The 27,627-nt window shown below is 39.6% G+C and overlaps 1 protein-coding gene across 2 annotated transcripts in view; it reads right to left on the reverse strand.

The window, feature by feature from the left end:
* The window catches only part of PPARGC1A (PPARG coactivator 1 alpha), a 71,190-nt gene that overhangs the window by 13,837 nt on the left and 29,726 nt on the right, over positions 1 to 27,627 (reverse strand). For both annotated transcript variants that reach the window (XM_083861640.1, XM_083861639.1), the window contains 8 exons: positions 20,079 to 20,273; positions 18,991 to 19,113; positions 17,920 to 18,124; positions 13,804 to 13,849; positions 13,622 to 13,695; positions 4,920 to 5,832; positions 4,247 to 4,351; positions 3,723 to 3,843 (listed from right to left, as the gene is read on the reverse strand). In XM_083861640.1, coding sequence (XP_083717766.1) covers positions 3,723 to 3,843; positions 4,247 to 4,351; positions 4,920 to 5,832; positions 13,622 to 13,695; positions 13,804 to 13,849; positions 17,920 to 18,124; positions 18,991 to 19,113; positions 20,079 to 20,273 — 1,782 coding nt within the window. The remainder of the gene's footprint in view (positions 1 to 3,722; positions 3,844 to 4,246; positions 4,352 to 4,919; positions 5,833 to 13,621; positions 13,696 to 13,803; positions 13,850 to 17,919; positions 18,125 to 18,990; positions 19,114 to 20,078; positions 20,274 to 27,627) is intronic.

Consider the following 27,627-nt stretch of genomic DNA (forward strand, 5'->3'; position numbering starts at 1 on the left):
CATCTTAGATGGGAAGAGAAGAAGGAGATGCCTTGGCTTGAGGCTGAAACTCTTTGTAAAGCCATGGTGATGGACTGTGATATATCAGAATATCCCTTTAAGTTGTGGAAAGCATGTATGGGGAGAAGAAGAGTTCAAATTGCAGATATGAGCAAACGTATTTGTGTTAAAGCAAATAAATGTTGAAGTAGCTGTGATCTTATGAGAAGCTTGAACAAAGAGAGAGAGAGAGAGAGAGAGAGAGAGAGAGAGATGAGATGAAGACCTGCCCCCAGGAAGAGAAGAAGAATACCTCTGTTCCCGGAGATAAAAATTATCTCAGAGACAGAGATGAAGAGAACCTTTGCTTTTGAACTGCTCATCCTTAAAATGGTACATGAGTTTACATGGCCCATAATACAGCTGTGGGAAGACTGCGTGATACGGAAGGGACTTCACAAATACAGATTCCCAGGCAGCAGCTATTTGTGAGAATTGAAGCAATAGGAGAAATGTTTTTCTTGTGGAGAAGTTTCCATGGCAGACCAAAAGAGACCTCTCTCTAAAAGAACTGATGAAAGACTATTTTAGAGGTGGTAAACTGATCTAAGTTTTGTCTCTGCATGTTGTCAGTGAGAAAGAAAAGGAGCTTGTGGGGGACAGGAAAAAAGTGTTTTGAAGGTTTTATTCTGATTCTTATTAAATTTTTTTTCTCTCTTCTAGTTTTGTTAGTGAAGCTTTTCTTTATACCCTTTAAAGTTTGAGCCTGCTTTGCTTTTTCTTGTAATCCTATCTCACAGCAGAAAAAAAAAAAGTAAATAATTCTAGTGGGCACTCAACCCACTACATCTAGACAGAAATTCACCAATCTATAGAGGAAAATACTATCCCTGGCTTCTAGCTCTGAATCTTTTATGGCAAAGATTGTGGTGGTGTGTGTGTGCAAGACTGAAGGGGCAGCATTCAAACATGCCTGTGCCACACAGCATCAGCACAGACTTCCAGAACAAGCCTCCTCAGCATTCCATCAATACATCATCACATCTGCCAAATTGCAAGCTGCCTGCACAATCAGAGGGCACTGCTTCACATATGGTTTTGACAGATTAAAATACTATTTTTTCTCATTTGTTTTTCCTCGTTTTCCCATGCCTGTTGTCCCACAGAGACTAATTTTAGATACTGCTTCCATAATACCTAATGACTTTTGTCTCTGTCATAACTTCCGTTCCTTTTTTACTGTGCATCCTTTGTACAACTAACTCTTGAGATCTCAGCATGGTGCTTCTAATGAAGAAAGTCACCTGCCCTGTGTAATAACTGAGGCATTAGTACTGCCCAATCTTTGGGCCACTCTTCTAACAGGACCTGGAAATATGTGGCCATAAATCAGTTCTGGCAGCATGAGAATGGGCTAGAAAGAAAATAAAAAATTCCCCAATACAGAGAGCAAAGAAATCTAAATTTATGGGACTGTAGAAAGAGCTCAAGGAAAGAGAGAGAGGACATTCTTGTGGCTGAACGATAAATGAGTTGAATTCCTCAAGAATGAAAAGAGTAACACAAAAGAGACCCATAAACCAAAAGGCATAAGAAAAAGAGCAGACAATGCTAGAAATTATACAATTTTTATCACTGAATTAATGATTTCAGAGATTCCCTTTCTCTGCTGCCTCCTAATCCTTACCTGTTTTCACAGGGTATAAAATAGAACAATTCAATACAGTTTTTTAAAGTAAAAGTGCAGGTAGACTTTGGATAAAGGGGTTAATAGGACTTAATCTACATTTCTTGCAGAACTCACACAGATGACTGGATTTTAGATTTTTTGCTATGTTCTGTTTATTGATATTTATTTATAGTTTTGATTTATTTATGTCTATTAATAAATAATTCCATTAATTAAGTTAATCATAATCAAAATGCTCACTTTAAAAAGAAAATAAATTCAGTCTTGGTTTTGAATTGTCTAGAATTTTTAATGCAGTGTGATGCAGCATATCTGGAGTTTTTTAAGTTTCTTTTCTTTCCTTTTTCCTTTTCTCTTGATTAGCTACTTGCCAAGTATTTGTTTGTTTTAAACTAAATCAAATTTTCTACCTCCTCAGCAGGATTCATGTTTATTTATATGGGTAAGGTACAGTAATTGAGAAGTAGCAAGATACACCCATGACAGAGGTCTACTTGAATCTCTAATCTGTGGTAGCTCTGAGAGAGCAGCCAGTGTAAGTTACGATTGCTGGAAGGTAGTGTTCATCTCTAAGCAGATGGAAGCCAGATATTTTAAAAGTAACTGCAAAAATTGACTTAAATATGGCCCTGTTTGAAGCCAAACAAAATTATTCCATTGCCTTCACTGCATTTCAGAGCAGCACAACAGAGCATGTTATAGCTTTAAATCTTGTGCTTTACAAAATACACTTATCACCCACACTTTGTAGCTAGGACACCTGAAATGGAGACAACAGAAATGATTTGCTGAAGCTCACTAAGAACAACAGAGACAGAGACAAAACCAGACCATAAAGTTGTCTGTTCACTCCCAAAAACTCCTCATTGCTGTAGACTATGCCAGTCTCTGTCAATCTCTACACACTCCTAGTTCTGTAGGTGCATTAGGAGAAACGCTGCCAAGTGTGTGACAAATCACCTTTTGCTACAAAGTCCATTAATGGCATTGGGAACAAGACCTATTAATTTTGGTGACCTCTGGACAGAGTACTAATGGAAAACCTGGGAATGAAGATGAAGTATCCTGGTCTATACCAGTTCATGCAAGAGCCAGAGCACAGCCAGAACAGCCGCGTAGGTACAATCAAACGAAAAGAGTAGGACACAGAAAATCAAAATGTTAAAGTGAGCCACCAAATAAATGGACTTAGCAACTTTTGCAGCAATATATTTACAGCAGCTCCCAGTTTAATTTATCAAAATGCAGTTGCCGATGGGGAACTCAAAAGGGGCAAAAGCCACCTGTCCATTTAACAGACATTCGTCCTTCTGTCCTACTGCTACAACAGCCAAGAGAGTTGCTTATCCCCACATGGGTTATCTCCTTTGCTTTAGGTATTTCAGTTGCTTCATAGAGAACACTGATGAACAAAATAAGTAACATATATTCATTACGAGAGGGCCAGTGTTAAGTGACATTTTCAAATTGCATTGTGTCTTCAGACTATTTTGCTAAAAATAACTTCAAAATTAACCAAATCACAGACACTGAAAAATTATAATTCAAGTCTTTGAATCCCAGTTTCAGCTCTGTTGTCTGCATCCTCTGCATAGACAGTTACAGCCACTCTGAGAGTTCAGCAACTGGTGTATCACCTGACTCCTAATTTTGCATATGTCTAGTAGGTGAAATACAGTATAAAAGGCAGGTTCACTCATAGATCTGTATATGAAACAGACTAGTTCTCTCCTACTAGTGTATTGTCTGGGATGACCCCCTTTTCTAATAAGTTCTTTTATCTGTTCATCATCATCTCACCATGTTTTCATCTGAAAAACTCAAGAGAGTTGCTATTTATAGAAGCTGAAAAAATTAGTAGTGTGACAACCAAAACAGAAATTATTATGAAAACACATATTTGCTTAAAATGACAAATACTAAGAAATACATGTAAGCAAATTTTTGTATTTTTATAAAAAAGAAAGAAAATGAAGTCTGAATTCCAGCGTTACAAACAATGAAAAGAAACAGAGACCCATTTCAATATGAAAGTTATCTTTACAGTGCTTACAATTGCTTTCTGCCTCTGCCTCTCCCTTTGCTTGGCCCTTTCAGATTCCCGTTTTTCATATTCTTTGCGGTATTCTTCCCTCTTCAGCCTTTCATGCTGATATTCCTCATAGCTGTCATATCTAGGAAACACAACTTAGTCATCAAATCAATCACCTGCATTTGTGAATGTAAAATTAGAAATACAATTTCTGGAATTGTTATCCTGGGCAATTAGAAAAAGGACAAGAGGAAATGGCCTCAAACTCCACCAGAGGTTCAGGTTGGAAACCAGTTAGAATTTCTTCACTGGAAGGGTTGTTAGACACTGGAATGGGCTGCCAAGGGAAGCAGTGGAGTCACCATCCCTGAAAGTGTTCAAGAAATGAGTGGATGTGCTATCATTTAGGTGACATGGTGGTGTTTAGCCAAAGGCTAGACTCAATGAACTCAGAGGTCTTTTCCAGCCTTAATGATTCTATGGTTCTAAAATTATCTCCTAAGGAATAGCTGCAAAGCAAACCAAATGCAGGCCAAAGGCACTACCTGGGTCTGCGACTGTACGGTGATCTGGACCGCGATCTTCCACCTAAGGGAGAACTTCTGTGTGCTCGGTGTCTACAGTGGCTGGACTCACAATAGCAACAAGATCTGCAGGAAGAAACACATTCACCTCTGTCATTCCATTTGAGTCTATTGACACCATTTTCTACCTCTTCCCTGAACTTACAATTTCTTCTAAGCTACCAGTGGGATTTTCCAGTGACAGTTCGCAATCTCCTAGTCAACTAAGGGGCCTCAAGTGATTTCCCCACTCCTGGCCTTTCAGTAATGTTACTTATTGAGGCTAACACAGAGCAGACAGTCAGCCACTGTCAACTCCATCTGACAGAGGCTGCAGCAAGATTGGCACTAGGCAGCTCACAGATAATGGGGAAGGTTAGTTGTGTACATCTCTCACCAATTGCTCTGCCTCTGACCTGACTGCCTCCACTCAGAAAGTGTAAACCTGGCAAATTTAAAGGATATTGGAAACAAGTGTTTCTGTAGCAAACGCGTAACCTTCAGAGTCAATCAGCTCAGGAGCAATAGAATGAGTTTCACTGGATTAAGTTATTTCTTGCTTTTTTTTCTTTCTTTCTTTCCCTTAAATTTCTTTATGTTTTTGCTGTTTGTCTTATTAACTACAATGATCATACATGAATTTGCTGTACCATACCTTGAAGAGGATCTACTACAGGGCGACCTTGATCTCGATCGGGAATATGGAGAACGGGAACAAGACCTGCGTTGAGGAAAGGACCTTGATCTAGAGCGTGACCTTTGGGATCTTTGAGAAAATAAGGATTTGGGTGGAGACACTGAATCTCTGCATGGAGAGTTAAAAGAAGAGCAAGAAGGTGATACATCAAATAATGAATAGGCTTGTGTCCCATCCCAAGGGTAGCATAGTTTATCACTTTCATCTTCACTGTCATCAAACAGACCATCCATTGCTAGTCCTGAATTTATAAACATAGGTAGTTTGGAGAATTGTTCATTATTGTAATCACTGTCCCTTAGTTCTCTGGTCTTATCTGCTTCTTCATCAAAGACAGCTTGGCTGGGGTGACCAAAATGCTTATTCAGTTCAGCCCGAATTTCCTGGTCTTGGAGCTGTTTTCTGTTATTACCATGGGATCCCTGCTTATTTGTCTGTAAAGTCTCTTTCTTGAAATACTGGTCTTGTTCTAAAGAAGAACAAATCTGACACTGCCACCCAGGTGAAGAATCCTTAAATTCTGCTTGTCTGGAGTCCTGAAGTTCCTGGGATATTTTAATGTGTATTTCCGATTTTGAATTCACAGATTGACAGTAGTCATGGTCACCAAACAGCCGCAAACTGGGCCGTTTTGTCTTTCTCTCCTCATGTCCACTGGACAGTACTGTAGTCTTGTTAAGCTGTACGTACAGCTCAGTCTGTTCTGGACCCTTCTTGATTGGGTTATTTCCTTGAGAACTGGAAGACTCACTATAGCGGGGCTTTTTTGAAGGTGGTACAACAGTCTTGCATGATGACTTCAGTTTAGGTGAAGTCCTAAAAGGATTATCTTGGTTGGCTTTATGAGGAGGGGTCGTAGGTGGAGTTAGGCCTACAGGGAGTAAAAGGAGGTACAGAATGCTTTTAAGCACACATACAATGTTTATAAAGGTGGCTCATATGCTTCTTAAAATAGATAAAAAGCATGACCCATTCTATGTCACTTCAACACTGCTAATACTGAGAATAAAACTACCAAAGGTCTGGTAACAACAATAGCAACAATACTAATGCATCGCTATCAATCTCCAGCATAATTTCTGCCCCTCCCTTTCCTCCATGACATCCGCCCCTCTCTCTGTAGATTTTGATAGAAAAGATCAAGAGATAAAAGCCCAAAGATGTTTTTGTTAAATATAAAATGGATTTTGATGTAAAAAAGAAAAGTCAAAAGACTGGCACCATCAAAAACATAAAGAACCTAGCAGAGAAGAACCTGGATAAAAGCAAGACCAAGCGAAATAAATGAGTGGTACCAAAGGACGCAGAATTTAAGTAATGAAATAGAGCCACCCTAACTCACTGGCAATGACTCCTTATTTCCAGAGTTCATTAACTTAGAAAACCATTGAGAATGTATGTCTAATACACTCTATAAACGTAACTAATACATTTTTGCCTGAAATGTGGTTCTGTAACTGAAACCCAAATGAACAATAAGATAACCATGACTGTAATGAACCATTGTATTTAGAACTAAATCTTGGTGAGAATCATGCAGTAGAGAGTCAAAATGAAATAGGTAAGTATTAGCATTAGTTATTAGGTTAATATTAGTATTAGGTTAGTAATCAATGGCTAAATATACTGCTAACTAACAGGATTATTTACGTAACTGTAATAGACTATATCACTGTGATGAGACAAAATTGCAGGATGGACTACAGCACATTCTAGTGAAGCCTGAGAACTGAAGCAGCATCTTCCCATTATTTTTATAAGGGTAGAATATAACTTTCAATGTTTTCTACAGAAATCATAGAATTTCTTCAGACTTTACAGAAGGATAACCCCAGACATCGGGGCAGAGTAACAGCAAACAGCAGAGACTGTTCAGGACATAATTTCTCTTTAGAAAGGTACTTAGTATGTTAAGTTTGAAAAATTTGCTTCTGTCCAATTGACACTAATATAATACAGTAATATATGCTTAAAATTTAACAAAATAGACAGAGATTAGGGAGGTCACCAAGGTAATCCAGACCATCCCTAAGCAATCCAGAGGCTTATGCTGTCCAAGAATACTTCTAGCCCAAGCAATGAACTTTCCATCAGTTCCTTAGCAAGAATGAAAAGAGAGGGCAGACAAGAGTTACAGGAAATGTGTGTTTCAAACATGGCTATAGAGCTCTGGTTTGTATTTTTAAATATGCAACACAGCTCAGCAGATCAATGCAAATGGAACATGTTTTATAGTGTTTTGCTGTAAAGAAGGAAAAGCGTCCGTCAATGCACAGTGCTCCCCAAGGAGCAAAAATGGAGACTGGGAGTCCCATTGCATTATCTGCAATGAATTTCTTTCAGAAAATAGAAGTACCAAGGCACAAATACTTGATGTGAGAGACATGCTTGATTTTGTCTGAATGTTTAGAAAAAATGGTTATGAGCAACCCATGGCTGTGCAAAGACTTTGCCTAATGCCACAAAATTCAAGGAAACTGAGGCAAAGATTATGGCACCTAAAACTCTAGTTACCCCAAATTTGAATTTAATACTGAAAAATTTTGTGCAGTCATCACTGTCAAATTATTTCCTCAAAGTCCTCAATTTTTTCTTTCTTCTTCCCAAGAAATACATTTGAGACAGTCCTATTTTCATACTTTATGCAACTCCTCACTGACAAATATTTTTGACTACCAAGTGAATTTTTGCTAAAATGAACAGTCTTATTCATAAATCTGCAATAATGCCTTCAAAGTTAAAACTTCAGGCTCAGATTGAAAAAATACTTCAGTAAACAACTTTCTAGAAAAAAAATAGAAATTATACTTTTACTGAAATTATATAGCCCATGAGAAATTCTGGGGTTAGTGGGGTTTTGGATGTAGTTTTAAAGAAAGAATGAAGTAAAATACAACCACTCCACAATGAACATGTATATTTAAGACTTTCAGGCAAAGAGACCCCAGAGAAAATCCAATATTCAAAATAAAATCTTATTTCAAATTCCATTTCTTTAAAGCTGGAAGGAAGCAAGTAAAACATACAGTGTAACATTTCCAGAAACCTGACAAGGAGCCCAATAATCGTCAGAAGGGGGGGGGCGGGGGGCGGAAGTACCAAAAAACCCCTGACAAAAGTACAGACTGAGCTAAATTTACTGGCACTTCCCTTGCTGGCAGAACAGGGCTAGGACAGCCTAAGAAAGGGCTTCCTCGTGGCATTCTGGCTTTTTTCCTGGTTTTCAGCAGAAGCAGGAAGTGCACAGGCAAGTAAAAACAGATAAAAGTTGGAAAATGTTCATTTAACTTTTGAACAAACCTACACTGGGGGATGGAAGAGGAAGTGAAGTTTTGAATTCATGTCACCACTACGGAGTCCACCTCCAGAGTGTCCCATGACCAATCTCCAAGCTGTGAATTCTGAGAAAACCAGTTGGCTGCACATTTGTTCATGTTCACTCTAATCCCTGATAATCTTCACCGAGGGCCATGATCCCACATCAATGGCATTACAATATTCTATAACCATTGGATTATTTCACACACACCGATTTCTCCCCAATGTGTACATTTAGGCATTGACAGTACAAGGTATATTCTGTACTCTCTCTTGAACTTAGCAGGTTTTGACAGATTTATGGAAGGACAGATGGCCATTACAGGCTGAAGGCTGACAAGAGGCAGTTCAGAGCATTGTTAACACACTTGCACAAACTCTCAGCAGTGCAGTGCTGTGCAGAATGTAATTCAGACTATAGCTTTTTTATTGCTGCCTATTTTCTTTTGTCAAAAGAGCCTGCTGTGCACAGCAACAAATGGCTGCCATTACCCAGAATGTAATGGGTGTCAGACAAATCACGTAACACAAACAATCAAGAGTATGTAGGTCATATTTCAACAGAGCACAACCTTAGCAATATTTATGATTACTGCATTGAAATGTGCTCTATAATAAACAAGTACCTCTACATCACTCACACTTATGTACTTCTGCACAGCAAATCTGTTAGAAGTGGTACATACTCTACAATCATCCCCCTTAAACAGTCTTTTTTCTTTTTAAAGTAAAAGGCAAGTATTTTTTCATGACATGCTATAAAACCATTTTCTTTGTAGGGACTTTTCCTTAATTGAATAGCTTTGGTAAACGGTACGTTTGCACTTTGCCTTGCTCTGTCTATATACTACGAACTCACTCAGTGATCTTGTGCTAGAAAACAGCATACATCAAATTGCCAGCACTGCTGCCAAAGCAGCACCATCCTGCCTGGGTCTGTGCAACAAAAGGTGTTCTCGTATGTGCCAACTCTGCCACCTCAGCCAAGCAACTTCTTTCCAGAAAGTCTCTGGGAGGGTGAAACTGCTTTCAATACATTCCAAAACTCCATTTTCAAAAAAAAACAAACAAACCCTCGTCATGTAACTCACTAGGCTGATAAGCAGAAATTAGGAATGCCTTTGCATTAAAAGTGACATCTGGACTTCTTAGGACTGATTTTCAATGCTGTTTTACGTAGACACAGGTATTTTTAAATCTCTACAGTAACTCAGCATTCAAAAGTTTGATGATATTTGCTGTGTTTTGAGGGGCTTGATAATTAGTGTCTTTTGGGGAATGCAGCCCTGGAACCTTTCTACATGTGCACTGGGCTTTTGAGAGGCATTGAAAATGAATTCTTTCATACATTTTGAGTTTGGAAATGTATTGTCATGGGAAAAATTATTTAAGGCCACTTTAAACACTGACCACAAGATAACAGCTCAATTCAGTAGAAGAGTGCTTGTATGGCACTAGACTGCAGAAGCTGGGAAAATATAGTGAAATTAAATAGTCATCAGATAATAAAAAACTACATGCTTGTTGAATATTCAGTTTAATCCTGTTGTCAGTGCTGGAGAGAATAAACACAAATGCCTAAAAACATCCAATAATTCACTAGATTTTATTCCCTCAGGACTACTCTCTCCATCTCACATCTCGTTTTATCAGAAATCATTCTGAGGTCAAAGAAGTTCTTAGATGACAAATTTTAAGTGTTTGTTCTGACAAGTAAGAAGTAATACAAATCTAGAAGTGGACAAATAGCAGGGTACCAGTATCCTCAATGATGGTCACAAACTCCAAATCACTCCTCAAGCTGATTGTGGACATCAGCTTTTCTGATGGCAAAAAATAGAGCTTTTTCTGCCATCTTTTCAGAAAAATCAAAATTTTCTGCCAAGACTAGTGAGGATTTTTACACTACATTAAATAGCAGGGATCTATATCAAATGAGAGACTTTTAACCAAGAGGGTGGAAATAGTTTTCTAGTTTCTTATTGAGTCTTAAAAGCATGTAAACTGACTTCATGTACTTAAATGGTGGCTTTGAGTATTTAGGTGTGAAGGTTTAAGAAGACACAGAGAACAGAGACAGATTAATTAGATGCCACACTATCTAACATCTGGCATTGAGAAGTTTGTCTAAGACAATCAAAAGTCTAAAACCATCACTGAGGAGCCCTTGACTGCCAAGAAAAACACTTCCGCCTCCAGAAGGTGAGTCATCCTCCTATAGTCCCTGTGTTTGCACAGTTCCGTCTGTCCTCCCCCATTCTGACTGGTAACAAAGAGGAAAGAGGTAACACAGAACTATCCCAGATTTCTGGAAGACACTGGAGAGGTTCAAGCCCATGGCCTCTTAGCAAGGCACTGGGAATGCAGCTGGCTGTGGAAACAAAGAGAAATGGACCTTTTCTGAGCCTCTTATTCAGAAGACTCATCTGACACAGGAATTTCATTCACTACATTATCATCACCTAGGACTCCCTCCATATCATGATGTTCTGGTCCAGCTTCCTTAGAATAACACTAGAATAATCAGCTTCAAGAGATAGGACTTTAGATAGCAATGGACTTAGGACACTTATTTAAAGTGTATTGAAAGAATTCTTATGTATGGCATGAAAAGACTTCAAAGAATATTTGTTCCTTGTAATTTGACAAATCTATGTTTTGACAGTTTTAGGGAGTACAAAGTTACACTCATGACTACTAACAAATCTGTTGTAAAGCAAGATATAGCATTGGCAAGAGAACGGTTTCAGTTTGACTTTAGAATACGTGAATCCAAAATGTGTGTGTGACGAAGATTGATGGCTCATGTGGGAAATGTTTTTATTTATTTATTTTTCTGCTCTATAGTTAATTCATCAGTGAAGGAAGCAATGTTGTTTTCAGCAGAGAGATCAAGGGAGTTGCTATTTATATTAAAATACTTTGTGCTTCGATAGTGCAAGCAGCACTGTTAATGGTCTTTTCAATTCAGTAGTAAGATCAAGGTAACTCCTATTTAAATTATAATAAATAGCGCTTGTACAGTGCAAGCTGCCCTATATAAGGACAATGAGCAATGCAGTTATTTGGATATAATTTGGAGTTGCCAGGGTCTCACTAAAAAACTTTGAGGGATTATTAATCACCACTGCCACTATCTTTTTTCCTTATTTTATTTTTTCTTGTTTTTTAAACTGAAGTGGGTCCCACTTCTGCCATGACTTACACACACATACATACGCTGTAACCTCTTCAGTACTGCACTCTGTGTCTATTATGTACTTTGCTTCCAGCACAAGCAGGCTCAGGATACAATACTACTGGAGTACAAACGACTTAAAAAGTAAGACATGCATCTTTTTATAGATTTACATGCATACATGAATGTAAAAATAAAAACTATGTATATATGCAGGCAGAGATTAATAGAGTTACTGCATGATCTCCTGAAACCTCCTCACCAGGCTCCTCACCAGAGCAAGTGCAACATGAAGTCCAAGGGCGACCATTATGTACATTGCTTGGTAACACTACCCAGCTCCCTGGCCACACAACACTCCAATTCTTATTCTTCTTGAATATCATCAGTTTACTTCCTAGCTAACTTCTCTTTACTTCCAGAGTGGAAAAGAAATCATAGAATCATAGTACGGCATTTCTGTTTACATATGTGCCCAGTTGTGCTGTTTCCCAGCTTCTGTTGCCTTTTTTAATTCACCAGTTCTCCTGGTTATGTTTTCCAAGTAACTACAGAGCTGTTTTGTTTCCTCCTCTGTGCACAGCTGATGGAGCGGAATGAATTTGGTAATACCAAGGCCATTCCTGTTGCCCTTATGGACGCAATACTAGAGGACTATCCAGGGGTCAGACTGACTCCCAACTTCTGTCTAGTCAGCTGATGGGAAAAGCAGGCTGCTTTTGGCTGGGAGAAAACACTGCTTCCTTCAGTGATTTCAACAGCTACTTGTACCACTCTCCTGTAGTCACCTCATCTGCCCCTTTCTGTTGGCAGCAGTAAGCACTGACTTATCCATGTGCTTACAAATGGGCACCCTTGTGCAGACCTGCAGTCCAGTAGTGATGGAAGAGACTTCTCCATGCTTCACTTCACTTATTGGCACTGAAGAGGATTATCCTCCTGCATACAGTGAATTTTGCCGTGTTCATGTTGCTCTTGCAAAATGAAGATGTACAGGAAGAATGCTTCCTTTTGCCGTGAGAGGAATGATTAAGACTGCAGGCTTCCAGGAGATGGCAGGGAAAAGTGTTCATGTTTTAATGCTGAATTAATGAAAAAGTTTCTGAGAGAGTAAAATGATGGTTGTAGGAAGGTGAAAGCCCAATGTACCTACCCAAACCCAGCTTGGGCCTGCTGCCACTGAATTCAGGAGCGCCAAGCTAATTTGTGGCACCTGAAGACATATTTTGCAATATACCCCCCCCCCCAATGCTAGAAATCACATATTTTACTATCTATTGCTATCCTGAGAGAAATGCATGCCAAGTACATCTCTTATTTTTCAATATTACACAACTGAGAAGGAAAATGCTCTTGGCAATAGCTCAGGTGGAGCTCAATGTGTTCTTTTGTGCTCGGCTCTGGACGCTTCAAGAAAACAGAGGCAAAACAGAGTTCAGAGGAAAGCCATAAAACAGATCTGAGTCTGAAGGAATTGACTTCAGCATAAAGAAGAGCAGACGAATTAAATGAATGATTAAATGGGTGATGCATGAACTAAACCACTGCATGATAAAAACTCCTACAAATCTTCAAAAGGTACAAATCCAGGGATCAGAAAGGAGGAGGAAGATAAAGGGAGGTTGTGTGAAGTGTGTTAATAGAAGAAAAAGAAAAAGCAGGAATACAAAATGAATTCCACTTTTAAAAATTACCTCTAAGCTATGGAACAGTTGTTTAGTGGTAGAAGAGAAAGCTGTTATTTGTGACATATTAATCTAGAATTGACAAAGCACTGAAACATGCAGTCATGTACAGCCCTAGACTGGCCTGGAGACAGACTGAATGACATAACTTTTACATCTGTAACATCCATTACACTGTGCTGTGGGGTTTGTCTTTGAAAGATGATGCACAGCAGTACACAAATCTATGGGGAAATGGAGAAATATAACAGATAGATGGTTTCATTCATATTTTCTCAGAAATTATGCTCTCCTGTGTAGGTTTGGAGCCATATTTTCAAGCACATTTCTTCTCAGGTAGCTGGATAAAAAGTAATGCTAAACTGCACTGAAGTGAATGTACAGGAGACTTCTGTGAGAACTCAGCATACCTGTGATATATTAAAGTAAACACACACAAGCCATGCTTAAAGGAAGAGCCATCATTTTGCATTTCTCACCTGCAGTTCCAGAGAGTTCCACACTTAAGGTTTGTTCAATAGTCTTGTTCTCAAATGGGGAACCCTTGGGATCACTGGAAGACAGGGCACATTTATAAAAACAAGCTGAAATGGAGTTGCTGTAGCCAAAATCTACTGAACCCCCCTCCCTTTTATAAATGTTTGCACTTTTTAGTACTTACTTTGGTGACTCGGGTGTCAATGGAAGTGATAAACTTGTTGGTTTGGCTAAAGGAAAAAAGAAAACAATTATGCAATATTTAAACACTCTGCAAAGTATACTGTAAACACTTCTTTATATTTTGGCAATAGTCCTATGATAGTCAGTTAGGGCCAAGCTCTGATAGTTCAATTACCATTTCAGTGTATCTCAGCTAGATAAATAAAGAGACTCATCCTGATTCCTTATCTGCTAGTACCAAAAGGGCACCTAAATTTTAACAATTATTTATATCAATTACTGTACCTCTGAAATACAGTACACACCCCAAATGACAAGAACATTTCAGAAGAAGAGTGGTACCTGTTAAAAATCAATGAAGAACTCTACAGGATACACTTAGAAAATATTATTTCTCTCACTGTTAATTTAGACTACAGTTCACATTTTATTTGGAAACACGAGCAGCAGAATAACTACAAAGTAACAGAACGTTATGAATATTCAGTTAATTTTACTTCTACAAGATACAATTTTTTATATAGCACTGAGAATAGGTTGTTTCTATGAGGCCAGAGTCCAACCAGTTATAGTCCAAAATTTTGCAAATTATCTTGCAAACTATGACAAACCACGGACAAAGTCACAGATGGTTAAAAATGGGGTTGAAGCTCTCAGCATTACAATCTGAACATAGGCAAAAAAAACAAAGCTCTGGCTGCAAAAATGTATGTCTTTGCAGCTTTTACTCATGCAAAATTGTATTTTCTCAGAGCAAGCCAAGAACCAGGATATTGTAATACAACTAATATTCTTTTAAAATTAAAAATTATAGTACTTGCAAATTTTACTTTTCAGAAGTTAGATTGATGTTTTAAACACAGAGAGCATTGTAGCAAGAACAACAGCAGGGGATCTCTTCTGCAGATTAATTACTTAAGACAAAATGTTCCCCTTGAACACTCCTGCACTGCAGATCTTTTGTCCAGAGTGTCACTACTGCATATTTCATATTCATTACAGGCTTGGAGCTCCCATCAACATTAAGGGATTTTATATGCAAATTGATTACTTTTATATGCTCTAGAGCATTCCTGAAGTAATATAACAGTTTTTAAAAATTAACTCAATTATCAAGAGCTGCATATTGTTTCTTCTCCTCCCCATATGGAAATTAGAAATGGAAGCTCAGGTGTTCACCTCAGGTTCACCTTCCTCCCATGTCACTGCTGGAGTGAGGAGATGCACCTCAGTGAGTTATTTGTCTGGTCCAGCATAGCCACTGATTTGTGCATTACACCAGGTGCAGTAAAACTGAATGTAACCTGACACATCTTTGTGTGTAATTTATATACATCTAGGAATACTAATGTTTGCCTGTGGCTAGCTAGAGGTAAAACTGGCTTTAAAAAATCAGATCTTGCAGTAAGGCCCTGGAATAAAGTTTTATACAAAGGATTCCTTTTTTTTTTTTTTTTTTTTTTTTTTTAATTAAAAATCTGCACACTCTTAACCAATTTAGGCTAAGGAAGCTGAATGTGTAAGAGCTATTTACGTCTCTAAAAAGTCTCTTTCTACCTCTCATTAGTCCCGTAGAATAGTCCCAAATCAGAATATACACGTATTGAATTCTGAAGCACTGAGGCACAGTGCAGATCTGCCAGACATGGGCAGAGAACCAAGGCATTATCTCACACTCCTGTGTATTAATTTTAGGCAGATATCACTGAGCTCTCCCACTGAGAAGTTCGCATACCAAAACACCCATCAGTTTTCTTATTGTTAGGCAAGAGCTTGACCAAACACTCTTTCTGCAAAGGATTCATACTCACATACAGCTATTGATAGTGTAAATATTTAGCCAAGACACTGTCATTTTCCATGGTGCCTGTTTATTAGAGTTTCAAGGTCTACTGTGGTGTGGGTTTTTTCTTATTAAAAAGAGTTCACATCAAGTTGCTTGTCCCTGTAAATTGAAAACATTCAGGTTCAAAAGAACTACGTTTCCTCATGGGCAAATTTCATTGCAAAACCACAGATGATCTTTGGCATGAATGCGTTTGTAGACATTCCCGTGGGTTTGCAATATGTTTGCAACAGTAACCCTAAAGGAAAATAGCATTTGACTTATCCTTTATGAGTCTTCCCTAACTTTGAAAGAAAATCTCAGACTGTGATACTTTTTTAAAACAGAAGGAGCCAATTTTCTTGTACTTTTGATTAAATGTATGAACCAATGACTGCAGGTCTGCAAATATCAGTTAAATTTGCAAGGTCGATTCTGCATGAATTGACTGTCCAAGCTGAAAGCATTATTTTTGCATTTGTATTATACGCAAATCCATTGATATTGAAGTTATATATTGGTGTATGAGGCAAATTTGCTGTAAAAACATTTCAGAAGCCCATAAATTAAAGCAAAGGAAAATTAAATAAGAAGGTAATTTCTCTGTGCCTGCAAATTCACCTGCAAGACTACTAAAATCACAGTCATCTGTTAAGCACAGTTGTTAGCTATATGTCCCTTTGGACTTTTGTAACCTCTCCTCAGTGCTGTTTCCACAACCCAGTGTGCTCTGACTCTTTGAACTGGATCTACACAATTCCTCAGCTGGGGAAAAAAAGCAGCCCTGATTTGAATAGGAAGACTTTATAATCTGTATGTATGTTTGTGTGCACATACATCTATGTATGGGTGTAAAATACATGTGCATATAGCACGTTATACACGATACACCTAATCACCTACCACCTTAACATCCAAGAGTGTTGTTAATAAGGCCCTCTGTAACTTCAAGCAGTTCCGTTTTGCAGTACCAGACTGCAGTAACAGACCCAGGTTTCACATGTAGGGTTCAGTCTGGATTCTGCTGTGAAAGCAAACTGCCGAAGCCATCCAGAAGGAGTGGCAGCTGGCATAAGGAAGCTTTAGGGGCAGTTGGATTTCCTTCCTATGAGAAATATTGTTTGGATAATTCGAGACCATAATGGAGAAAACTCATACTTAGGATGTCAGAATGTGCAGCTGCAAGAACAATATTAAGTGACAGAAGGGAAGATTATTTTTCTTAAATTTGCTTATACTTCCTAGTGCAGAATGAGAAAACAGATTTGATGGAGACTGAAATGCAAGAAAGAGGGAGAGGAAGAGAAGAACATACAGTTTACAACTGTTGCTTTGAAAATACCCAACAACACATTTAGGGTCACATCCTGATCTCTGTTGCAGATAGGTAACTCTCACTGACTTTAGTGGAGTCATCCAGAATTTGCACTGATGTATCTGAGATAGGCACATAGCCTTCCAGATGCCAGCCCAACATAAATACATAGATGTATTTTAAAGTAGCAATAACTTTAAAAAGCTCCCTTTGGGTTCATAAGCTTTTACAACTTTCCTTTATCTTGGGAAAACAGGCAGGGGAAGAGAGGGAGAGAAAGTGAGAGAGGCTTTAAGTTCTTGCATCTCTGTCACACAAGCTACTTGTGATATAAGACCAGTCTTTTACACATCAAGGGATCCTAAAAGTCAACACAAGTGTTTAGTTTTGACCATAAAGAATCCAAAAACGAGAGAGAAAGATCAGGATGGCATCTAAACTTTCCACTATTTACAAAATAAAATTACAAACCGGCATTCCAGCTTTAACAGGAATTTAAACGTTTATTGTTTTCTCTGTAGCAGTGAGAGCACTATTTATTGTCTCTTAAGGGCCATGTGGCAGGTTAACAATGCCTTCAGTTTTACTCCAGCAAGAGAGAAAGAAGCTCACTAATGAACTGGCCTGCCGAGCTTGTTTAGGAGTATAATGATTTCTTAGTGGTACAGTTCTCTGTGAATAAGTATCTCCAGCTAGTTTGGTGTATTACCATGTCATATTTGTTAAACTTTTCCTGAGATTCTTTTCTGAGGCTTGGGGCAATAAATAAAAGGATCAAATATGTCTAAAAGCTAGGCTACATCTAGCTAATTCTAATGTCATTACACTGTTTTAAAATTCTCTTTACACAGAAGAGATGCTGGATTTCCTATACTAATCCAAAGAACAGAAGCATTGAGGGTATTCCCAACCATGGTACTTCAGCTTCCCAGCGTTACTGCTGGTACCAAAGCTGTATTCTGCAGTCCCACACCTACCCTGCAGATGATTTGTCTGAGACTGCAGATGGGGCTTCCTTTTGGAGGTGCATTTCTCTTTGCTGATGTTCCTGTTCTCTGCTGGTTTGGTCTGAGGAGGATCATCATTCGTAGTCAGATATTTGAGAAGTTCAGAGCAGGGACGTCTTTGAGGCTTTTGCTGTTGACAAATGCTCTTCGCTTTATTGCTCCATGAATTCTCAGTCTTAAAACAGGGTAAAATAAAATAAAAGAAAATAATAAAAGAAAATAAAGCTAAAATTAGTGAGCTGAACCTTATCAGAATGGATATAGGTTTTCTGAAGAGATGAGATTTTCAATGAAGTGTTCAGTCTAAGTATACTAGATCTATGAGCTGTGAATAACTGTTTGCAGAACAAGGAAAGAAAATTACATTTAAAATTCCTAAATGACATTTATGCAGCTTTTTATTTCATTTCTCCTACATTGCAATGTTCCTACTCAGCAACATGTAACTAACAAGACCCTACAGCGCCTTTACTGTGAACAAAAAAATAAGCTGGTTTAAACCTTAATTTGCTGCTGATTGCTTGGGCCCAGTATTCACAACTCTCTTAAGTACCCCTAAATGGCCTGTTTTCAGTTACACTGAATGGCAAGACAAACATTGTTTAATACTGCCTGCTAACAGAATTATGTCTAAGCCCCCCCCATTCCATCCAATCAATGTCTAATATACATTTTTCGCCAAGAAACCAGTGTCATTTGTCTTAGCTCAGACAGCTGGGAAAATGGCAGTCCCACATCCTGGAGTCACTCATTAACACCACCAGACCATCAGCAAATTTTATCACACCCCGTCCTACTCTGTGTATCAGTAAACTAGGTAAGAGTAACAGACGGTGTGACTACAACTGAACTCTGTCAAGAGAAAAGGCATAAATGAAATATTCAGAGCATAAAAGAGCTCAGATGATTTTCTGCAACCCAGTGTATAAATCACATTTTTTTTAAATTGGTTTCAAGATAGTAAGCATATTAATCGCTAAAAGCATAAAAGACCTTGTTACACTTTCTTTTTTTCCCTTATTATAAAGATTAAGTTTGTACCTTAACAACCACAGGGCTTGTTCTGATCCTGTGATTAGTGTTTGCATGGTTTTGTGTGCTGAGACCACTGCATTCATTGTAATTTAGCTGAGTGTTGGCTGGAGCCAGCAAGAGTTTCTTAAGCTACAAACACATCAGGAAAAGGGAAGTGGAAGGAAAAGAGTAAAGTTATACATCTGTATGAATTAAAATGATTTTTCTACATTTTTTAATAGTTACTAAAAGTTAGTTAGATCAATTTCAGCAAGCAAAATACAATAAAACAAAAAGCAGGACTTTATATTCATCAGAATAAACAGATTTAATTTTCTTCTGGCTTGGCAGCACATTTCTGCTTTCTTTACTGCAGTATACTGCAGGGCAAGCAGAAAGGACAGGGATCTTCGATTTCTGATTCCATGGCAAAATGAAATTCTTGGTGATCTGTTTGACATGAAGAGGCCTCTGATCTACACAGAGACATTAACTTTAACAGACTAATGGAAACAGTGTCAATATTCAGGTATCTGGCTCTGTTTCCACTGAAGCCAGTGATAAGAGGCTTTCAGCAGAAACAGAATCACATCACAAACTAGATTTACTGAGCAAAATGCATATAATGTTTCACCCACATCCTCATCCAAGGTTCAGTTTTGCCCTGGTTAGCACTAAGCTGGTGCTTACAGGTCAAATCGATGTTAAAGACACAAAATCAGCCCTGCACCCCAACAGACTCATTGGGCCTTTCTTCACAGATCACCAAAAATGATGTCTAAACATACACAACAAAAAGAGCCTCAAGAAATGAAATATGAGTTAAGAACCATTATCCCGACTTATCTGAACAGAATGATAAGCAAAAGTGTCAGCCCCATTAGCGTAAGAGCTTAAAAAACAACCTTTTCAACAACTTTTTAATAGACTGCCATATTAATCATTCTATGGCTATTTGGTGGGGGGTTTTTCCCAGTTTAATTTTCACTTCTTTACTTGATTTTGCTCTCCAGTCTAAATGAAAAGTCCACACCTTACTGTGACTACATCATACCCATGCAGCGGGTAGCCAGAGGCACATCCAATTCCTGATAAACAGTAGGAAGGGTTCTTACTAGAGACGGCTCTTCTGCCTCCTGAGTTGGAGGGGCGCCGTCGGGCATCGGGGAGGGGCTAGCGGCATTTTCGTTGGTCACATCTCCATCTGTCAGAGCATCAAACGAAGGCAATCCATCCTCATCCACAGGGATGCTGTCCAGTGTTTCAGTGAGAACAGCTAGCAAGTTTGCCTCGCTCTCTTCATCTATCTTCTGTGGGAGAGGACAAAACAAAAAGAGGAACCAGGTGAGAAAAGGAAGAAGACGACGCCTCTGTATGTGAACAAGCAGACAACACGCAGTGAAACCGGCCCCTGAAACAGCAACTGGCAACAGAATCTCAGACCATGTCATTAGGCACAATAAAATGATCCAGCTCTGTTCAAAGAAAATCTCTTTGCACTCGTGGTGTATTGCTAGTTTACTTTTCTTCCACAATTCTTTTTTTTAATCAGGTGTTAACAATGGTAAACAATCACCCAGGGATTGTATTACAGGATGAGCTTAAAATGCTGACACCTAATGATGGTGTCAGCTCAAGCTGTCTCTTTCTTTTGCTCTTCAACACTAACACCAGCTAATTGACCTGACAAAATTACAAGAATCAGACAGCTAATCAAGACACCAAAAGGAATCACCAATAAAATACAGAAAACCTTATTCACATATATGGTCCAGTAAGGAAGAAAGGGTTTCCCTTCCACACTTCTGCAAATTCTTGCTCCAAAACCAAACAAACAGCTTCTCATTCCTGAGTATTCTGGCATAAGAATAGCCAGCAGCACTCATACGGTAAATGACAAGTTGTTTTGGTTTCTTTTAAAGAAAAATTAAAATTAGGCAGGTTGCCTTTGAAGTTGTCCTTTCGAGTTATGTCATTTGAGTGCTCAATGCACTATTGTATGCATTTATCAAATTCCGACAGCAATTATAAAACGTAGATTAATTTCTAATCAGATGTGGCTGTAATGTTAATTTATATCTTATTTCAGCAACAAGAGTTCTTTTTATCAAATTGAGTAAATCTAAGTGCCTCCTGATTTTTAATGACATATAGTCCCTACTGTACATTAAGATACAGATTTTTTGAGTGCTGAGAGTTAGAAGTCAGAAATAGAACTGTGTAAAAATCATTATATTTATTTTTCAGAAAGATTGGAAATTCATCTTGACAGATCAATTATCTAGGACTCCTAGGCTGATCCTACTGCTATTGAAGTAAATGAAAAGCCTTTCACTGATTCAAGTGATATCAAATTGGGAGTTTTTCCACCAGCTTCAGAGTAGCTCATCATGTTCTATGTTCCCACTACGAAAAAATTTCAGCTAAGTTAAAATCTCAAAGTATAAAAGTGAACTAGCAAGACAAATAATATCAGCAAGACAAACAAACAAGCAAAAAAAAAAAAGAAGTTATAAAAGGCAACAGCAAAACATCGTCAAGTTACACTTCCGAAAAAAAAATAATCAAGTGAATCTGGGTATCCCCTTAGCATGACTTTTTTCAGTAATACTTTTATCTAGCAGACTCTGAACAGAGATGATCATAAACCACGCAGATAATTGCTCCTGCTAGGCTTCGCTGTCAAATCACACCTCTCGGCTTTTAACACAAAAGCTGTCTTTGAGCTAGAAAACTAAGGCAGAGCACAAACTGTTCTGGTGCTTACCACATCATCTCCAAGAAACTAATAAATACTCAGGCAAGCTAATGCTATGGAGAAGCATTTATTTAAAAGACCAAAAGGCACTTGGCCACTGAGAAAAAGTATCCAAATTTCAGTATCAGGTGATTTCCACCATACTAAGCAGACATATGCAGACAGCTGTGATAATTCTGTATGTAGAGGATGGAAATGGCAGAAGGGAGCTGAATAAAACCACGCTCTGAACCCAGCTTTTCACAGCCACTTTCTGAGAGGAAAAGAGGAAAATTATGGTGTCACTTCTAGAACAGTAACAATAGGCATTATTGGGCAAGAAAGTGTGTACCAGTGTTTTTTCCCAATGGCATTTTAAGTCCCTCACAGGTGGTGGGATGCATGTGTGAGAGCCAGCCCTCAAGTCTAGGGTGTCCATGAGCTGGTTTGGCTGCCTGACCCCCAGCCCTACACCAGGAACTTTTTCAGCAAGTCCAGCTGGTAGGGCACACTGCTGAGCCTTGCAGCTTATAAAGCTGACAACAAAGCTGAAAGTGTTGCTATTTCTTACAGGGTATGCCTTCTTTAATAATACCATGCCAGAAAAAAACCTGATATTTGCTGTTAGCTGCTCAACTCTCATGCTTTAAACAGACATTCAAGTGCGCTGACATTCAAGAACAGAAAGTTGAGCGGACACCAGTCCTCATCACGGCAATTTCAATTAGTTTTGTACAAGTTTCAACATTCAAACACCCCAGAGAAAGCAGAGGATGTGACAAAGAGGACTCTGTTAAACAATTAATGTCACTTTCCATTATTGCTTCAGTCCCAATTTACAGAGCAAATAAATCAAAGTCACCACAGATGAAGCACACTAGCTGGCTAACACATGTCTATTCACAAACGACATGGCAGCAGGAACACATTAGTCAGGAAAATGACATTGCTAGATAACCTTTTAAAGGTTTAACTATGCTATTGCTCCTAATTGTCCTAAATTACTGTTTATAAAAAACCACAATTATTAGATACAGCAGAAATGGTGCTGAGGAGAGAGGCAGAGGGAGAGATGGCTGGCTACATCAACGTCTGAGCAATAATCACTGAAGCAGCAGCTTTCTCCTTTGCTATTGCAGCCTGAGTCTTGGTGTTGACAGCACTGCGGAGAAGCAATGCCACGGCCAAATGCAGGCTTTCAGCACTGTCACTGCAGAAGTTCACATTTCAGACTGGCATCCAACCTGCTCATCACACAGGCTCGGTGGAACAGGAGGAGCCAAGCACCTTCCACCTCTGCTGAGGCTAGAAGATGCGTTGTGTGTTCTCTGGAACTGACTCTACCCTGTCCTTAAGTTCAAGCAGGCTCTTACAAGAAGGATTTGCTTCTTATTTTAGGAGCAGACCCTAGGTATCTAGACTATCTAAATGAACTACAGTGTGTAAGAAAAAGGACCAGAGGATAATCTCAAATGTAAAGCTGCATGGCAAATATATGCAATTATTAAACTTTTATTAAAAGAATTCATAATGACTGCATGTTGCTAACATGCCTTTTAATGCAGAAGCAGTTATACATCACTTCCAAATCACACTGTTATGTTAGTATAAAGACATAGATGCCAGAGATGTTCTGATCCCTGTAAATTTTCACCCAGATGAAGGCGGCACAGAACGCAAGTATGCCAATGAATGCATGTGCTTCTGTGTTTCTGACAACAGAAATTTACAGCATATCCAGAATGCCATTAGCTCTGAAAGGAAATAAAATTTGGCAATTGTGTCACTCTTTATGGGTGAATGCAACAGAGGTAAACTGCCAGAACATCAACCAATCTTCAAGCATGAGTAATCTAGGAGTCCAAAGACCATGGAAAGTTTCTAACTGTGCTCTTCTCTGCTTTTACATGCTTTGTTCTAATACTTAATATTTCTACAGCACTAAAAATAATTTTCTGTCTGAAAACACAGTAGTAGTTGTGTAATAATCTAATTGCATTTCTGCCTTCAGTAAAATGTCTCCAGAGATATTCTCTCTTTGGCCAGTGAAATGAGTTGATAATTTACCCACGCAAAGGTATTTAAATCCTCTACCCCTGATGATTCCTTCTCTTTTGCTTATTCTGACTATTGATAGGACTGGGTTTACCCTGTGGTTAGCGTTTTATGTCTGTAATATCTGTTACTGGTTGGCAATCCACAGAGGCCACAGAGGCCAAAGATTGAGCTGTAACAGAGACTTGCCCATGTTGTCATTCACAGGCAGCCCTTGAGGGTGCATGTAGGGAGCAATGCTGTAACTTATCCTTAAATTTTCTTCCTAAAAAAAAATTGCACCATTTTAAAATATCTGTCATTACCATCAGACTGGGTTAGAGAAAACCTAGGAAAACTTGAAATCCTCAAGTCCATGGGCCCTGACAGAATGCATTTATGAATGCTGGAGAGAACTGGCAGACACCATAGTGAGGCTGCTTCATGGTCATCTCTGAAAGGCCATGGAGATCAAGAGAGGTATCTGAGGACTGCAAGAAAGCAAATGTCACCCTAGTCTTCAAAACTGGCAAGGAGTCATGAGTGGTATCCCACAAGGTTCAATACTGGACCCAGTATTGGCCTGCTCATGGGCCTGCTCAGTCTCGCCTCGATCCTCGAAATAGAGCACCTCATTCTGGAGGCCATCTATATCCACGTGGATGACACAAAGAGGTAGTCAGGCATGGTTTCACTAAAGATAAATCATGCTCAACCAACCTGATTGCCTTCTATGATGAAACAACTACCTAGAGAAAGCAGTGAATATTGTCTGCCTCGACTTCAGCAAGGCTTTTGACACTGTCTCTCACAATATCCTCATAGGCAAACTCAGGAAGTGGGGGTTGGATGAGTGGACACCGAGGTGGATTGAAGTGGCTGAACAGAGGGTCATAATCAGTGGCATAGGGTCTAGTTGGAGGCCTGTCATGAGTGGTGTCCCCAAAGGTTCAATACTGGGCCCAGTATTGTTTAACTTATTCATCAATGACTTGGATGAAGGTCCAGATGCCTCCTCAGCAAGTTCATAGATGACACAAAGCTGGGAGAAACTTTGGGCTGATCCTCCTGAGTGATGTGCAGCCCTTCAGAAGGACCTGGACAGGTTGGAGAGCTGGGCAGAAAGGGACCATTTGAAATTCAACAAAGGCAAATGCAGGATCCTGCACCTGGGGGAGAATAACCCCAGGGACCCGCACAGGCTTGGGGCCAAATTGCTGGAAAGCTCAGCTCTGCAAACAAGGACCTGGTGGACACCAAGTGTCCATGAGCCAGCAGTGCCTTTGTGGCCAAGAGGGCCAATGGTTCCCTGGGGTGCACTGGGGAGAACACTGACTGCAGATTGAGAGAGGTCATCCTGCCCTTCTACTCAGCCCTAGTGAAGCTCATCTGGAGTGCTGTGTCGAGTTCTGGGCTCCTCAGTACAAGAGAGACATGGAGCCACTGGAGCAGGTCCAGAGGAGGGTGACAAAGGTGATAAAGGGACTGGAGCATCCCTGTTACAAGGACAGGCTGAGGGAGCTGGGCCTGTTCAGCCTCAAGAAGACACAACTGGGAGGGGAGCTCATCAATGTCTGTCAGTATCTGAAGGGAGGGTGCCAGGAGGATGGAGCCAGGCTCTGCTCAGTGGTGCCAAGCAACAGGACAAGAGGCAATGGGCAGAAACTGATGCCCAGAAAGTTCTACCTGAACATGAGAAAGAACTTCTCTACTCTGTGAATGACAAGAGTACTGGAACAGGTTGCCCACAGAGGCTGTATAGTTTCTCTCACTGGAGATATTCAAGAACTATCTGGATGCAGTCCTGTGCCACATGCTCTAGGATGGCCCTGCTTGAGCAGGGAGGTTTGTCCTGCTGACCCACTGTGGTCCCTTCCAACCAAACCATCTGTGTTTCTGTGATCCCTTCTTGAAAACCCTGAAGCCAGTGTGCAGGTGTCCTGATTCAGGATTATCCTGTAGCTCTTGTCATCAGCATAGGTACGCTGATCCATTCCAGAAGAGGGTCAAAGCCCATGTTTTAGAAAATATTTTCAAAATATTAATAGTACCTCCAACATCTTCCCTTTGGGTGACTTCTCCTCTCCCTTTCAATTGTGATTAGTACATGCACAACTTTTGCTGATTGTATCTCAAGAAGTGAAATCAGCTAATGAATGACGATGCTCTGAAGTTTCTTGAATTTCAGACAATTTGAATAGTGCATGGGCTCATCGTGATTCATACTAAAAGATCAGGGTCCAAACTGCATTATTAATCCGCAGCCCCAAGGAGCTGGGAGCAGTGGCAGCTCATCACATCTTCGTAAAAAGCCCAGGAAACCTTGGGACAGATCCACAGCTGGTAGAAGCTGTCACCACTCCAGCAGCCCAGCTTGGTAAGCAATTCAGAGCAGCCAGGTGTACACCAGAACTCACAAGGGATCACCATTTCAACATATCGACTCGTTTCTCCTCATCAGCCTAAGATCTATTCATAGCACAATTAACAAAGAAAATAAAATATTTTCCTCCAGCTGAAAATATCTGAGTGATCTAAAAATACTAATACATTATGGCACTACTTTCAAACAAATAAAATTGATTTGTGAGCACATCAGGGATTTCCAACAAAACTTAATTCCTTAATGACAAATTTTGGAGTAAGGATGTCCTTAAGATTGTCTTTTCCTTCAGAAACAAGGGGTACAGATTCACCCCTTTTTGCACATAAGGATGCAGAGGCGCTGAAAAGCTCATTAACACCACTCAGGCCCTGAGCACCTCCTGTCAACAAGCATGCAGGAGTAGGGGCAGATGGTGTCTCAGCCCTGGCCCCACAAACCAAGCTTTGCCACAGGAGGATATGGAGCCACAGGCTGTATAGAAGTACTGGGAGGGCAGGAGGTGTACAGGGATTAGGATGCAGGCTGGCTGGTATTCCCATTCCTGACAGAAAAAAAAAATGAGAACTTAAGTCAAGGACGATGAAAGGGAAGAACTACAGCCCAAGTTTTCCCTCTTCTGGTACAGAAGGAGCCAATCTGCCTGTGGCATGGCACACACAGAGCTGTCCTGTTGATTTTGCTGCCCTTCCCATGCACTCCCCAAGGCAAGTGCCTCCTTCTCCTCAACTTAAGAGAGCTGGCTGTACGCAGGGCCGAAGATGAATTAGTGGTCCAAGTGGTCAACCACTTGTTCCACCTTGCCTGCTCACAATCAATCCCATGCCCTTATACATCTGAAGAAGTTTTCTCAGCTTTTATTTTACTGTTCAACTGATTCGCAAATCCTTAGGCATCCTGCATTGTCTTACAGTAAAAATCCACATGATGCATTTGCATTAGAACATCTTTCCAAGGTCTGTTAGTCTGGTCCCCAAGAGACACTCCCATAATTGAAATGCTTAAGTCCAGAGCTATCAATTATCTTTAAAAACAAAATGGAGTCCCACTAGGAGAAAATTACAGCCAGATTTCTTTATATGAAATAGAAATATGGGGATTAATTATCACCACCCCTGTGCAAATGCCTTTAGGGTATGGAAAGGAAACAAGATATTTTCTTTTCTTGAAGGAGACAGCTATATTCATATTCCTCACATGCACCTGCAGGCAAAGACCACTTGAATCTACAGCCTGCCTTCTGATTTCATCAGCCCACTGGCCTTCATGTGGAATGTGGATATATCTCAATTGTAGAACCAACCACTTGTACACATTATGTAAAAGCTTCACTCAAGTTGGATTTCTCCAGATATAGACTGGAAGCAATGTGCTCTACCATCCCAAAATTCTCTCCCCCAAAAATGATGTCAAATAAATATTGTGATTCTACACAATGCAGGTCCTGCAATGCCTAATTTCCAGAGCTAGGTCCCAGAGGGGCATAAACCCCCAGCATTGCTCCCAGGAA

This window comes from Zosterops lateralis (genome assembly GCF_965231275.1).
Source record: "Zosterops lateralis genome assembly, chromosome: 5".
Lineage (NCBI taxonomy): Eukaryota > Metazoa > Chordata > Aves > Passeriformes > Zosteropidae > Zosterops > Zosterops lateralis.